The sequence below is a fragment of the Boleophthalmus pectinirostris genome, unplaced genomic scaffold, assembly GCF_026225935.1.
Source record: "Boleophthalmus pectinirostris isolate CB_2022bp ecotype Guang Dong unplaced genomic scaffold, ASM2622593v1 HiC_scaffold_2, whole genome shotgun sequence".
Classification (NCBI taxonomy): Eukaryota; Metazoa; Chordata; class Actinopteri; order Gobiiformes; family Gobiidae; genus Boleophthalmus; species Boleophthalmus pectinirostris.
The window spans coordinates 38,980,521-38,994,332 of record NW_026571152.1 but is presented as its reverse complement, the minus strand read 5'-3'; the positions used below and the strand labels follow the sequence as shown (position 1 = coordinate 38,994,332).

The 13,812-nt window shown below is 41.0% G+C and overlaps 1 protein-coding gene across 1 annotated transcript in view; it reads right to left on the bottom strand.

Annotated features, from left to right (window-relative positions):
• LOC110167138 (protein arginine N-methyltransferase 8) overlaps nucleotides 1-13,812 on the bottom strand; it is a 113,699-nt gene that overhangs the window by 47,655 nt on the left and 52,232 nt on the right. The window contains 1 exon segment of the mRNA XM_055155458.1: nucleotides 1,033-1,096. Within this exon segment, the coding sequence (XP_055011433.1) occupies nucleotides 1,033-1,096 (64 nt within the window).

Genomic DNA, 13,812 nt, shown 5'->3' with positions numbered 1-13,812 from the left:
TGGTGTGGGTCTCCAAAAATGGACCCGTGCAGGACTCTGGTTTGATTGACAGCGTTGTTAGGTCTTGCTTCTTGTTGAACCAGCAGTGCAGACATGAAGAAGAAGCATTATCTTCAACAGCCTCACTTTGATTCACTCTTTGGATTCTATGATACTTGTGGCCATATTTCCAAATATAGAACGCTCCAAATTTTCTCGTATAACTGCAAGTCTCGATGAGCTTCATTTGACTGGACCTAAGCTCTGTGGGTGATGTCATGATCACTTAAGGCTCATTTATACTCCACTTTTATACGTAAATACTTCTTTGTGCGTTCCAAGCGTAGTAACCATCACTGCATTTACACTTCCAAATATTTCTAATTTTAAGGCTGTGTTCTCTTAAACAACCACCAGAGGGAGCTACAAGTGGAAACAGAGCAACAAAATAACATAGAAAGCAATTTTTAACTCATATTTGTTGGAAATGAGCCAAGAAAATTAGGTGAGGGAAGCATTTATATGTTTTGCAGATGGTTCTAGTCACGTTTTAAAAAGTTTAGCTTCAACTATTGAGCTGTGTTCACTACTGCCCCCAGTGGTCGGCTCATGTACCGCTTCATCACTAAGATTCTGCATGTTCTGAGGAGATAGACCGCAAGCCTCTGTGGCTGCGTCTCATTTCTCTTTCCTTGATTCCTCTTCTTGATTCTGCAGGGAACGGGTGAGGAATTCCCACCCACAAAGGAGAAACAGGAAACTCCTCACTGAAACCAATAAAGTTTGATTCATTTCTCTGACATCTGCCTCCTGAAGTCTCCTCATGTTTACCCTTTCCTTCTGTGGTTTTCTTTAGGACACTGCTTAACACGACACATTTGATTGACAGCTGAAAAATGGAAAATCGAGGAGAGGAATCAAGGAGAAGGAAGCGAGGAATGAGAAATATCCGTATGCCTATAGAATGTAGAGTGTAAATTAGCCTTCAGCCCACTTCTTTATACAGTCTATGGTCCGTGCCCATTAGTGCAAAGCCATCAGTGGACCTCTCACCGCTGTCGAGGTGGTTGGACTTGATGATCCTCTCCGAGTATTCCGAGATACTGGAACATTCAATCTGGCAAAAGAGAAAAGAGGAGTGACTGAGCCAAGTTAATGGACTGGGATCCTTACGGGAATATTATCGGTGATGGGAAGTGCGCTGTACTTTTGACTCAAAGCGCAGCACTACCCGGAATCACTTTCATTTGTGTGAACCTGTTATGAGGAGGGCACAGAGGAAAATGAAATGACTGTGAGAGTTTGAATTTGCAGGAGCATCACGGGCTTGGCAGGTATTCTCTGGAGGAACTTGAAATGGGAAATACAGTGTAAGTGGCGAAATGATAAAATGGCTTTATGTAAGAGCAAATTCTCAAAGACTTATCTAAAACTTGAATTAAATTAAAATATGCAGCGTAGTATTGAAATGGGAATGTGGAGCTCACTAGGAATTATAATTATGTTTTTAAAGGGCCCATATTACGCTGTTTTCTGTTCTGTTGTAACGTTTAGTTCTTTTCTTACACAAAAAAACTAAATTCACCACTTTGCATACACCTTCACGAGAACTCATTTAGGTGATTTCAGCTCTGGAACTGCCGATCTCTACTGAGCTAAAGGTAAAATGCTGCTGTTAAATACCACTTCATGACATAACAAGATAGAACAGAGCATTTTGACCTTTGGAAATGTAGACAGATTAATAATGTAAGAGTTACTCAAATGTGTGAATGAAACAAAACACAACTCCAGGTCTGTTTTTGATGAGGTAATAAGATTATAACATGACTTCAAGCTCCCAAGAGTCAATTTTGCGTAATAAAGGACTTTTAATATAATGCTTATAATGCACTTTTTGTCAAAGGCTGTCTAAGTATTATACAGTACTCTGCATTATGGCCTGATCGATATATCGTTTGGCTGATATTGCTGGTCGAAATGTGCACTTGGAGACTCGGCTATGGGCCTAAATCTTGCTGATATGGATCGATAGTCCACCTGGGCATGTTATACCTCGTTATCAAGGGTGTAGGTTTGGTCTCAGCTTTGGTGGGGACATTATCAGCTGAGCCCGGCGACTCATTATAAGGCAAGTTTAAAAGAAGATGAAGCCAAGTAAGCTCCTTTTGAAAAGTGTTTCAAAGTTTAGTGCGCAGCGTCTTCACTCACGCCTGCTCAAGCCGACATCTTCGGGTACTGGCCTGTCCTGCATGGGTAGCGGCATATAACCTATATAACCCTGTCGTCATATCACTGAATACATCTCAGAAAGTCTAATAGACAAAATGTAAACTAATTAATTAATGTTCAATTAATACTACTGAGTTTGGAAAAATATTGGAATGAATTTAGATTTTAGTTTCTTAAAATAAAATGGCAAATATTGGTAGGGACTATTTTGTCTTCCCCAAATATTGGTTGTGACATGCCCCCACCGTTCCTAAACCTACAACCTTGTGCGTTATAAATCTTAGACTCTATATTATGTCCATTTAATCCAATTTACAGGCAGACAAATGTCCTAATATGTGGTGTGGCATCAGTATTTATCAGAGGAGTAATTTGCTTGTGACGCCGTACTGTCCCTGAACGCCCCCCCAGAGTCACGTCACATGACACACATGCGCTTGTTTACACCAGTGGATTCTGTGGCTGCACTGCACTGCAATGTAAATGAGCTGTGAATAGAAGTGTGAATGCATTTGTCTGCATTTACGCATATCATTAATTATCACGGCACGTGCGCATTTACACTAAAGGCCAATAGCAATAGTTTTTACTTTATTTACATTTCTCTCCAGTGACTACATCAGAAATTAGAATACACTAGACAGTTTGCAAGAGCCCCGGAAGTTGTAGACTGCGCACTGGCCAATCAAACTGTGAAGCCCTGTCTGAGTCCCTTTTGTGGAACAGCACAACGGTAAACAAAGCGTCGAGATGGATTGTAGAGGAAGACAGACATTCTGTGTTGGCAACGATTCCCGAGATCGAGGATTTAAAGCCAGAACAAAGAGAATGTTCGGTGAATTTTATCAAGGGGAAAGACGTTATTGCCCTTCTTCCTACAGGATTTGGGAAAAGCTTAATATACCAGTTAGCCCCGTTAGCGGCACTTTACATACGTCACAACCAAATAGCAGCGATTGGTTAAATAAAAAAAAGTACCCACCTACTGTCAAGCGAATGAATCCTAATGATGCTAGATCAGACGGTTTCCACGAAATGAAACCGGCTGATAAATCAGACTAATTAGAGCGACCTGCTGTCTTAAAATGTGACTAGAAAAAGGGCAAAATAACAGTAATTGCCACCTAAACAAACCCAACTTAAAATCTAATGGAGTGAAGCCTAAGTTTTATAATCAGTTGAAGATTCACAGTGACCTTTGACATCACTGAATATATCGGCAGCTCCAAACCCTGTCAGATTGGTATCATATCGAATCCAAAAAAATCCATATCGGTCGGGCCCTATTCCGTATTATTGTTGCTAGTCCGTACTTAGTGGTGGTAAGCTACTATATTATAGTCACAGTTGCCCTGGGGCAAACTGAAAGAAGTGAGGCTGCCACTCTGCACCATCAGCCCCTCTATGAAATATGAGATAATGCTATGGATATGAAATAAGTTGTTTGTGGAGTCGACGACAGGAGAGCTACGGCTACAGAAGAAGTGTGGAGTGAATAATTATGCAGTGTTTTGAGTTATTGTGAATGTAGTAATGTAGAAATGTTCCTGCAATTCCTAAATGGGACAATGCAGTGATGCCCCCGTTCCCCTCGTCACACTTTTTAAGATAGGTCAGCTCTGTAAATTTTCCAAAGCGCTCTATTTTCTTTCATAATGCCCCATTGTGGAGCCGCACTGTCCTCATTTCATCTGAGCACATCGTTTTATCTTAATCTGAGCCTCTGCGTTTGACACTTTTCACTCTTTCACCCCGGCCCACCTTCACCTCCTGCCGATTCATCATCACATCAGAGCGGAAAGAGTTACAACAAAATAAAGCGTTTTTCCATCCATCATTCAGCTCAGTCAACCAAACACGACATCACTCAGGTGTAGTTGTACAAGATTTTCCTTTAAAGAAGATTTACTGTGCTTGTGTTTGCTTTACAGTTATAATCTATGACTCCTGTGCATCATTATTTTATAATTTGGACATTTTAAATCCCAATCTTCATCTAAAACAACTTAATAAAAGAAACACGTCCGCTGATTTCTGCATCAAAAAGCTGCAGTGCCCCACAGGAGATGACATCGTGTGCAAAAATATCAAAATAACAATATATCGTATCATTTAATGTGATGATACAGTATCGATATCATGGGCTGCTGTATTGATATATAGCCAAGAGTATTTTTTTGTATATTTTACTAAATTATTTTGTTACAGAGCTACAGTTTTGTTTCTTGTTCAGTGGAAGGAAATTTGTTTACTTTTTTGATGATTAAAATGGGTGTGTTTTATATTCACTTTGCACAAGAAGTGGTTTAATAAAGACTTTTAGGCTACGTTTATACGATGACGGTCTGAACAGAAGACGCAAAAATGATGTTGTGTCTTCACTTTTTATTCCGCGTTTAGACAAGCGCTTTCGGGAGGAAATCTGCGTGCATACAGTGATGCAAAAGTGTGTGGAATTCGATTGGGTATGCATGTACTTAAAGCAACAAGGGCGTCTTTGGACATACAGAAGTTTTCACACCACGCATTTTCATCAGCTCCTCCTTCCATAAAGTCGTCCCACCATCAACTCTTACATCCTGAATTTGACAGAGGTAATTGCAGATCCTTCTCTGTTCACTAATAGTATCTTTGCATATTCTGTACATTTGTTGGGAGCCTCTTGTAAGTTTATTAAACCTTGAAGGCCCGATGCACGGAAATTATCCGACATGTTTGTTTCCGTGTACTGCATGTACGCAACGTGAGCAGATCTGACCAGAGTTTTGCGTCAACTTTTCCACGCTGGAGGGTCATTTCAGATTTTTGCATTTTAAAGCCCCAAAAACACCGTCACCGTCTAAACGAAAGGCACTTCTGATAAAATATTTAGTTGTTTTTACCTGCAAGCGTTATTAGTGTCACAGCCGTGATTGAGACATTATTTTTTATTGAATAGTATGAAATCGATTTGAAGTATATCGTATCAAACTGAAAGTGTGCTGTATCGAGATATGTATCATATTGTGGCCTGTGTATCATATGGGCAACTTCTTAATGATACCCAGCCCTACCATAAACGTCATCACAACAAAGAGCTGTGAAGTTGTCTGCACCTCCTACGGATAGCTGCACATTACACTAGTAAAACGGAGATTTTTTTGTTCATTTGTACCAAAATGACTATGCAACGATGCAGAATCCCACTCGTATCACCGATGAAGAAAATAAAATATGATAGCAAAGTAAGATACAGAGCTTTAAGCTGCACATTTACTTATTGTCCTGACATGGACTTTCCATTTATTATTATTTATGTATACGCTTGGGAGTGAGATACACAGTTTCGATTCTTCAGATGTTCTCTTTTTTGAACTTTGAAGTTTTTTTTTTTACTTTAATGTAAATGGTTCATATGGTCTAATGTAAAATGTCTGAAGAATGCAAAAGAAAGCTCATTATGTTAGATTAGAAGAAGAGAGTGGGCATAAATCTGGTTTTCTTTCCAATCCATTTTGGGCAATTTTTGTTGTTTTGTTTCTGTTTGTATGATTGCACTGATATCATGGATGATACTTGGTTCTATTGTAAAATAACGGAAGATGTAGTGTTGTTCGATACCATTTTTGGGGGGATCCGATCTGATACTTGGCCGTGGTGTACTTGCTGATGCCGATACCAGTCCGATATAATATTGTGAAGAAGTAAGAAAAGTAAGAAGTAAGAAAATAAATCTTCTAAAAGGCTATTTTTAGAAAAAATGCAAGAATAAAGAAAATATTGAAAACTAAAATAGCGATCTGTATAATGATCTTGACGATAAGTAATGCTGATTTAATCTGATTTAAGCTGCTTTGTGTTTTAGCGGCAGCATTAGTCACCGAGGTAAACAGCAGCAGCTCATGCCTACGGGTCGTCATTCAGGAAAATACACGGTGGTATTCGGTTCAATGATTTGGTTTGAGTACTCGTAGATACCAATACCTGGAAAATGTGCGGTATCAAAGTATCGGAATAACTTTAAGATGCTTACTTGCCCAAAATAAATAAATAAAAATAAATAAGTATGGATCGGAGGGCATAGATGGCGGTGAAAACATTAAAGATTAAAGATTGCTGAAGCCTGCACGAATCACCCCAAATACAACTTCAGGTGAGTAAATAGTGAGAGGAACAACTATAACTCAGCTAAAAGTTCTGAAAAGCTGATTTTGCAGAATAGTGAGTGTGCTTTAAGCGTGTACACAGTGTTCCAGCTACCAAAGAGGAGTCTGGTCAAAGGTGTAACGACATGTGGGATCCAGCTGCTTCTAATAAACTCCTCTGAGGTTGTAAAAATCCAGTCAGGTTCCTCCGTCCAGACACTATTGGCTGAGGGTGGAGAGGCCTATCTCATTAATGAACGGGCATAGGTCTACGCTGCACAAGAGCTTTTATTGATTTGTGGTAATAGATGTTCAATTACTCTGCCGTGTTTATTATACAACTCAATACCAACATGACTCTGATGCACCCATTAAGCTCACTTATAAATCTACTGTCACCGGGTTCTGTTGCCAATACGACTTTTGGCTGCCGTTTGACTGTACAACGAAAATAAAGACAACATACTTTGACTGATCTTTTGTTGCTGAACTTAAAGGGACCATATTACACTGTTTTACTGATCTTTGTTAGAATGTTTTCTCATCGCAAACGGACGTGGAGTTGTGTTTGTTTCATTCACACAGTCGGAGCAGCAACAATTATTATATTTCAAGCCACTACTTCGGCTTTTTTTTCATTATCGACGTAGCTGCACTTCTTTACTATTTTTCAAACATTCTGCTTTTCCAGCATGAATAATATTAATATGATAGCCTATTATACGGGGTACAATCCTTATCCTTATTCCGACATATTGCCACTCTGACAGAGCCCCACCTTGGCATTCCGTCATTCCAGCAACCCTCCATTTTTGACACGTTTTATATCGCCATTCTGACAGCTTCCTCATAGATTGGAGTGTCATCTTTTTTGAGTGTCTTCTCACGTACGCTGCGTGGGCCATGTCTTCTCCCGTATGCTGCGTGGATTGTGTCTTCTTGCGTGGGCCGTGCCTCCTCCCGTACGCTGCGTGGACTGTGTCTTCTGGCGTGCGCTGTGTGGGCGACGTCTCCTCCCGTACGCTGCGTGGACCGTTTCTTCTGGCGTGCGCTGTGTGGGCGACGTCTCCTCCTGTACGCTGCGTGGACCGTGTCTTCTGGCGTGCGCTGTGTGGGCGACGTCTCCTCCTGTACGCTGCGTGGACCGTGTCTTCTGGCGTGCGCTGTGTGGGCGACGTCTCCTCCCGTACGCTGCGTGGACCGTGTCTTCTGGCGTGCGCTGTGTGTGACGTCTCCTCCCGTACGCTGCGTGGACCGTGTCTTCTGGCGTGCGCTGTGTGTGACGTCTCCTCCCGACGGCGTGGACCGTGTCTTCTGGCGTGCCGTGTCTCCTCTACGCTGCGTGGACGTGTCTTCTGGCGTGCGCTGTGTGGGCGATGTCTCCTCCTGTACGCTTCGTGGACCGTGTCTTCTGGCATGCGCTGTGTGGGCGACGTCTCTCCTCGCTGCGTGGACCGTGTGCTGCGTGTACGCTGCGTGGCGTGTCTCTGCTGTGCGCACTGTGTGGGCGACGTCTCCTCCTGTACGCTGCGTGGACCGTGTCTTCTGGCGTGCGCTGTGTGGGCACGTCTCCTCCCGTACGCCGCATGGACCGTGTCTTGTCACGTGCGCTGCGTGGGCCTTGTGTCCTCCTGTACTCTGCGTGGATCGTTTCTTCTCGTGTGGGCCGTGCCTTCTCCCGTAAGCCCCTTGGATTGTGTCTTCTTGCCCGTACGCCTCCTTCCGTACACCCCTGGGATCGTGTCTTATCGCTTATGCTGCGTGGCCCGCGCCTCCTACCGTAGGCCACGTGGAACATGTCTTCTCGCGTACACCGTGTAGGCCCAGGACTAAACCAGAACTAAAATCAGGACTAAAACCAGGTCTAAACCAAGACTAAAACCAGGACTAAACCAGGTCTAAATCAGGTCTAAACCAGGTCTAAACCAGGTCTAAACTAGGTCTAAACCAGGACTAAACCAGGACTAAACCTTGTTGCGTGGACCTCGTCTCTTCCCATACGCGGTGCACACTGCACCTTCTATGCTGCCAGTCCATGAAAATATTGTCCTGAAAAGAGCACTGCCACAACTTAATAATTACCTTGTGTGTTGGAATGTTGAAAAAAAAACTTTTAAGTGCTTAAAAAAAAAGTTGAAGTGCCGGGACGCTTGATAAAAAACGGAAATGCTGCCACTCCAAGAATTAGACGTCAGTGTCGGAGTGATGTTGGAATGGCAGAACGTTCATTGCGTCAGCTTAATGAGATCTCTCGCAGCCAAAACACACATTTGACTACCTACATATGACGATGAAATTTGATTGTATACACATTAGGCCCCTTTTTCTTTGGGCCAAATCAATTCCATCTAGGTGGCTGCTGGCCAAGCTTGGCTGTGCATTGCAATTTGGACACTCCACCACACAGCTACAGAACAGCTAAGAAACTTCACCTGCAGCTCTTAAAAAAAAAACAACAAAAAAACGTGTTGGAATAGCAATATTAAAAGTGTCGGAAATTAGAGGCATGTCATTGAAGGGATGTGGGAATAACACATCAAACAACACAAACCCTGCATATTTAGGTTGAGTTCTTTTCTCAAACTGAAAACACTGTCTTCCACCTTGTGATGTCATTGTGATGTGGTAAAACAGGAAGTTCTCCACTGTGTTTTTAAACTCTAGACCCCTCACTAGAATCATTGGGATGATTTCAGCTGTGGAATTGCCAATCTCAACTGAACAAAAGGTAAAAAGTAGCTGTTAACTTGAAATCTGCCAATTCATGACATCACAAGGTGGAACAGAGCATTTTAAGATTTGGAGATGTAGACAGACTAATAATACAGGAATATTCAAACATGTGTAAATGAAAAAACACAAGTCCAGGTCTGTTTTTGAGGATGTAAACCTGACAAGAATCCATTTTGTGTAATACAGAACCTTTAATAAGGAACATTTAATTTAGAGGTGTCCAAATTTTTCATCAAGGGCCATATATCTAAACACAAATGAAGCAGAGGGCCGATCGAGGGCCGTAGATTGGTGCTCAGTACAGTGAATAATTGAAATATGTGCATGTTTAACACGTTAGAATCAGCCATCAGACTTTATTTATGCTAAGATCCTTAAAACCAAACACTAAATATAAATATTAGCTTTATCAAGGTAAATTTTCAAAAAACTTGCAGTAAAAAATTAATTTTTAATTCAAGGAAGGTCATTTCAAATTCACCTGGAAGCCTGAAGGCCAAGAAAAATGTGTCTGAGGGCCGCATTTGGCACACGGGCCACAGTTTGGATATGCCTGATTTAATTCATTAAGACAGTAAAACAATCACATAACTCAAAGCAAGACACCTTTGCCATCAGGTGTCTCATAAAAAGCCACATAAAACCATCACAGGCTGTTTCTGTTTAGTACCACAGCTATAAAGAATTACGACAGACAAACCTCGTATAAGTTGTAAAGGTTCAGCATGTCTCCTCCATGTTTCACTATCGGCACACTGTATCAAATGGGTGGGTAAGGTCATCAAAATGTCACCACTCACCAAGATATCTGACCTATCTTTTATGGCGACTAAAGACCAAATTTAGGCACCGGAAATTATCAAATTGCAAAGGTTAAAGGTCTTAAGTTACACAAAATTGACACCTGTGAGCTTTAAGTCATGTTAGAATGTTGTTATTTCATCAAAAACAGACCTGGATTTGTGTTTTGTTTCAGTCTAAGTTCCCGTCCACACTAGTCCATATTCGAATTGTTTTTGTTGTGGATGCAGTGTTCGTCCACACTAATCCTATTGAAAATGGCTCCGGAGATGGAACGATCTGGTGCCGTCAGTGCCCACAAATTCATTTGAGTACAGATCTGATCCGGCACTGTGTGGACGCCTGAAAACGTTGATGTGGGTCTATGCTACGGAAGCTGAGAGGGGTCACAACAAACGCAAACACCGCAACAAATACAAATGTGACAACACAACAAAAAGCCACAACACACCAAAAAAAAAAGCCACAATGAAAATGACCGCGGGACTCTATTTTAATGCAAACACCGCAACAAATGCAAACTCCACAACACAAACGCAAACGCCGCAACACATTAAAAAGCCTCAACAAAAGTGACCACGGGACTATATTTTCCGACGGACCAATCAAGCGGCAAGTGAAGAAGAAGAAGAACTACAACGTGAAAAATAAAGGAACGGAGAAGTTGGAAATGTAAGTAAAAGTAATTTATTGTTTGATCATTCTTCATTTCACGTTGTAGTTCTTCTTCTTCACTTGCCAATTGAGCGGTCCGTCGGAAAATAGAGTCTCGCGGTCACTTCCGTTGTGGCTTTTTGTTGTGTTGTCGCATTTGTATTTGTTGCGGCGTTTACGTTTGTTGTGACCCCTCTCGGCTTCTGTACTATGCTCTGCAAAGTAGCTAATTCACTGCCAAAACACTAAGATGCTAAAATATATTCATATATACGGTTTATGTGTATCACCTGCAGTCGTATAATCTCTGAAAAGTTTAACATGAACCATCTCCAACGCGACAGAAACACAGAACAGACTCACCATCAGCAGAACACCCCTCTGTCACAGAAAGAACACAGATATTCTACTGAAGTTGTGTCCTTTAGTCTGACAGAAGCTGAACCACATCAGTGCACAAGGAGCGAGCTGTTTTTTTGAGCTCTTAGTTTATGCAAATGAGCCATGGGGTTTTAAGTTTCGTTTCTGTAAAACGTAAACAAATATGCTCAAAGTTGTGTGGATAATGAAGGAGTGCGGACACAGAAATGACGTGTGTGGACGCAAATAGTTTCCGATATGGTGATACGTGGGATCATTTCAGTGTAAACAGGGTCTAACATGTTTGAGGAATTCTGGATTATTTGGTTGTCTGCATCACTCAAAATGCTCTGTTCCACCTTGTGATGTAATGAAGTGGGAGCTTTAAAATTAACAGCTACCTTTTATATGTTACTCAATAGGGCTGAAATCATCCAAATCAGTCTTAGTGAAATGAAGGTGCATGGAGTTTAAAAACACAGTGGAACACTATGGTGGTTGACCAAAGCTTGGTAAAAAATAAAGTTTCAGATAAGCTCGATTAGAACCTGCATTAGGTTTTAGCATCCAAAACATGATTTAGGAAGAAATTTAGAAGAAAAAGGAAGATGTTTTAAAGGTTGCATGAAGTTTCTGCATGAAGTTTTGAAGCTCTTGCAGACTTTCCTTAAGAAGCTGTCACAGTATGAAAATTCAGTTGTGAAGAAAGCAGAACCTTAACAGCTTTTGACCGATTTCTTTGACACTTAAGAGATAATTGCCCTGGCATTCTTCGACTCCAATGTGAAGAAGAACAGAAGAAGCTGATGTTTCACAATATGATGGAAAATCAAGGTTCAGAGGTTCCACCAAAGCCACATGACGCACTTAATCAAGCAGATTATGAAGCAGATCAGTGATTTTGCGTCCACCAGCACGATGTGTTTCTTCGAAGCTTTTGATCTGCCAAAAACATTTTGAACCAGCAGCAGACTGAACTGATGATGCAGACTTTCAGAAGCTGCTAAAACTGTGCATTCCAGGAAAGTGTCAAATGATGTTGTTGAAAGGAGGTGAAGCTTATTCAAGATTTTAACTGTAGAACAAAGAAAGAAGATCAAAAACAGAATCTACAGCAGGTGTCAAAGAACGCAGACACGTCTTCTGTGACGCCCACAAAGCCACAGTGGAGCTGGACTTTCTGAGCAACTTTTACGGACTTTCTAAGTATTTTTTTAATGCAAGCTTCAGTTTGTGTTTGCAGAATAAAATGACAAATTTTTCAAATAGGCCTAATTTACTGTATTGAGTAAACACCCACAGACACACTCATCACTTCAGTTACAGTTACTGTTTCAGTGAGTGGATTACAGTTACTTTGTTGAAATAAATGCATTATGTGGCAGGATTTTCCTGTTTTCTCATTTTGGGCTAAACTAGGACTAAACCAGGTCTAAAACCAGAACTAAAACCAGGTCTAAACCAGGACTAAACCAGGTCTAAAACCAGAACTAAAACCAGGTCTAAACCAGGACTAAACCAGGTCTAAAACCAGAACTAAAACCAGGTCTAAACCAGGACTAAACCAGGTCTAAAACCAGAACTAAAACCAGGTCTAAACCAGGTGTAAACCAGGTCTAAACCAGAACCAAAACCAGGACTAAACCAGGTCTAAACCAGGACTAAAACCAGGACTAAACCAGGACTAAACCAGGTCTAAAACCAGAACTAAAACCAGGTCTAAACCAGGTGTAAACCAGGTCTAAACCAGAACCAAAACCAGGACTAAACCAGGTCTAAACCAGGACTAAAACCAGAACCAAAACCAGGTCTAAACCAGAACCAAAACCAGAAATAAAACCAGGTCTAAACCAGGTCTAAAACCAGAACTAAAACCAGGTCTAAACCAGGCCTAAACCAGGTCTAAACCAGGTCTAAACCAGGTCTAAACCAGGTCTAAACCAGAACCAAAACCAGGACTAAACCAGGTCTTAACCAGGTCTAAAACCAGAACTAAAACCAGGCCTAAACCAGAACCAAAACCAGGACTAAACCAGGTCTAAACCAGGTCTAAACCAGGTCTAAAACCCTAAACCAGGTCTAAACCAAAAACCAGGACTAAACCAGGTCTTAACCAGGTCTAAAACCAGAACTAAAACCAGGCCTAAACCAGAACCAAAACCAGGACTAAACCAGGTCTAAACCAGGTCTAAACCAGGTCTAAAACCAGAACTAAAACCAGGCCTAAACCAGAACCAAAACCAGGACTAAACCAGGTCTAAACCAGGTCTAAACCAGGACTAAAACCAGAACCAAAACCAGGTCTAAACCAGGACTAAACCAGGTCTAAACAATATGACACAAACAGTACATAATTTAAGGTGATCTCATATAAAAATAATTTCTCTATCAATAATATTTTAATATAGTTCAGTAAAGTCTGGTCTTTTTAATATCTTTAAACAGATAAAACATCTTATGTTAAAATGTCCTCGTCTTTGCTTCTCTACAGTAAACAAAAGTCTGTTCATGGAGACTTGGGCTCAAGAGAGAATTTGAAGAGAATAAACATGAATTTTCAGGATGTGGTCACTTCTTTCATGTAGTTTTAAAAAGCATAACAATATCAAGTAATCCAAAGTATTCAGATTATGTTACTCACTTTAAATAATTTAATGGATTACGTTACAAACTACTTTTTGGGGTATGTAATCTGTAATCTGTAGGGTAATACATTTTAAAAGTCACCTTCCCAACACTGCATACAGGGCAGTTTTCAAAATGCAGAGTTCTAATCTAGAGAATCTAAAAAAAAATAAAAAATTTGTACCCCATGGAGCATTTACGACATCACAAGGTGGAACAAAGTGCTGAGCCTAAACATGCAAGATTCGTGTGTTAAACGTGTGAATGACAGAAAACACAACTCCAGGTCTGTGTGTGATGAGGA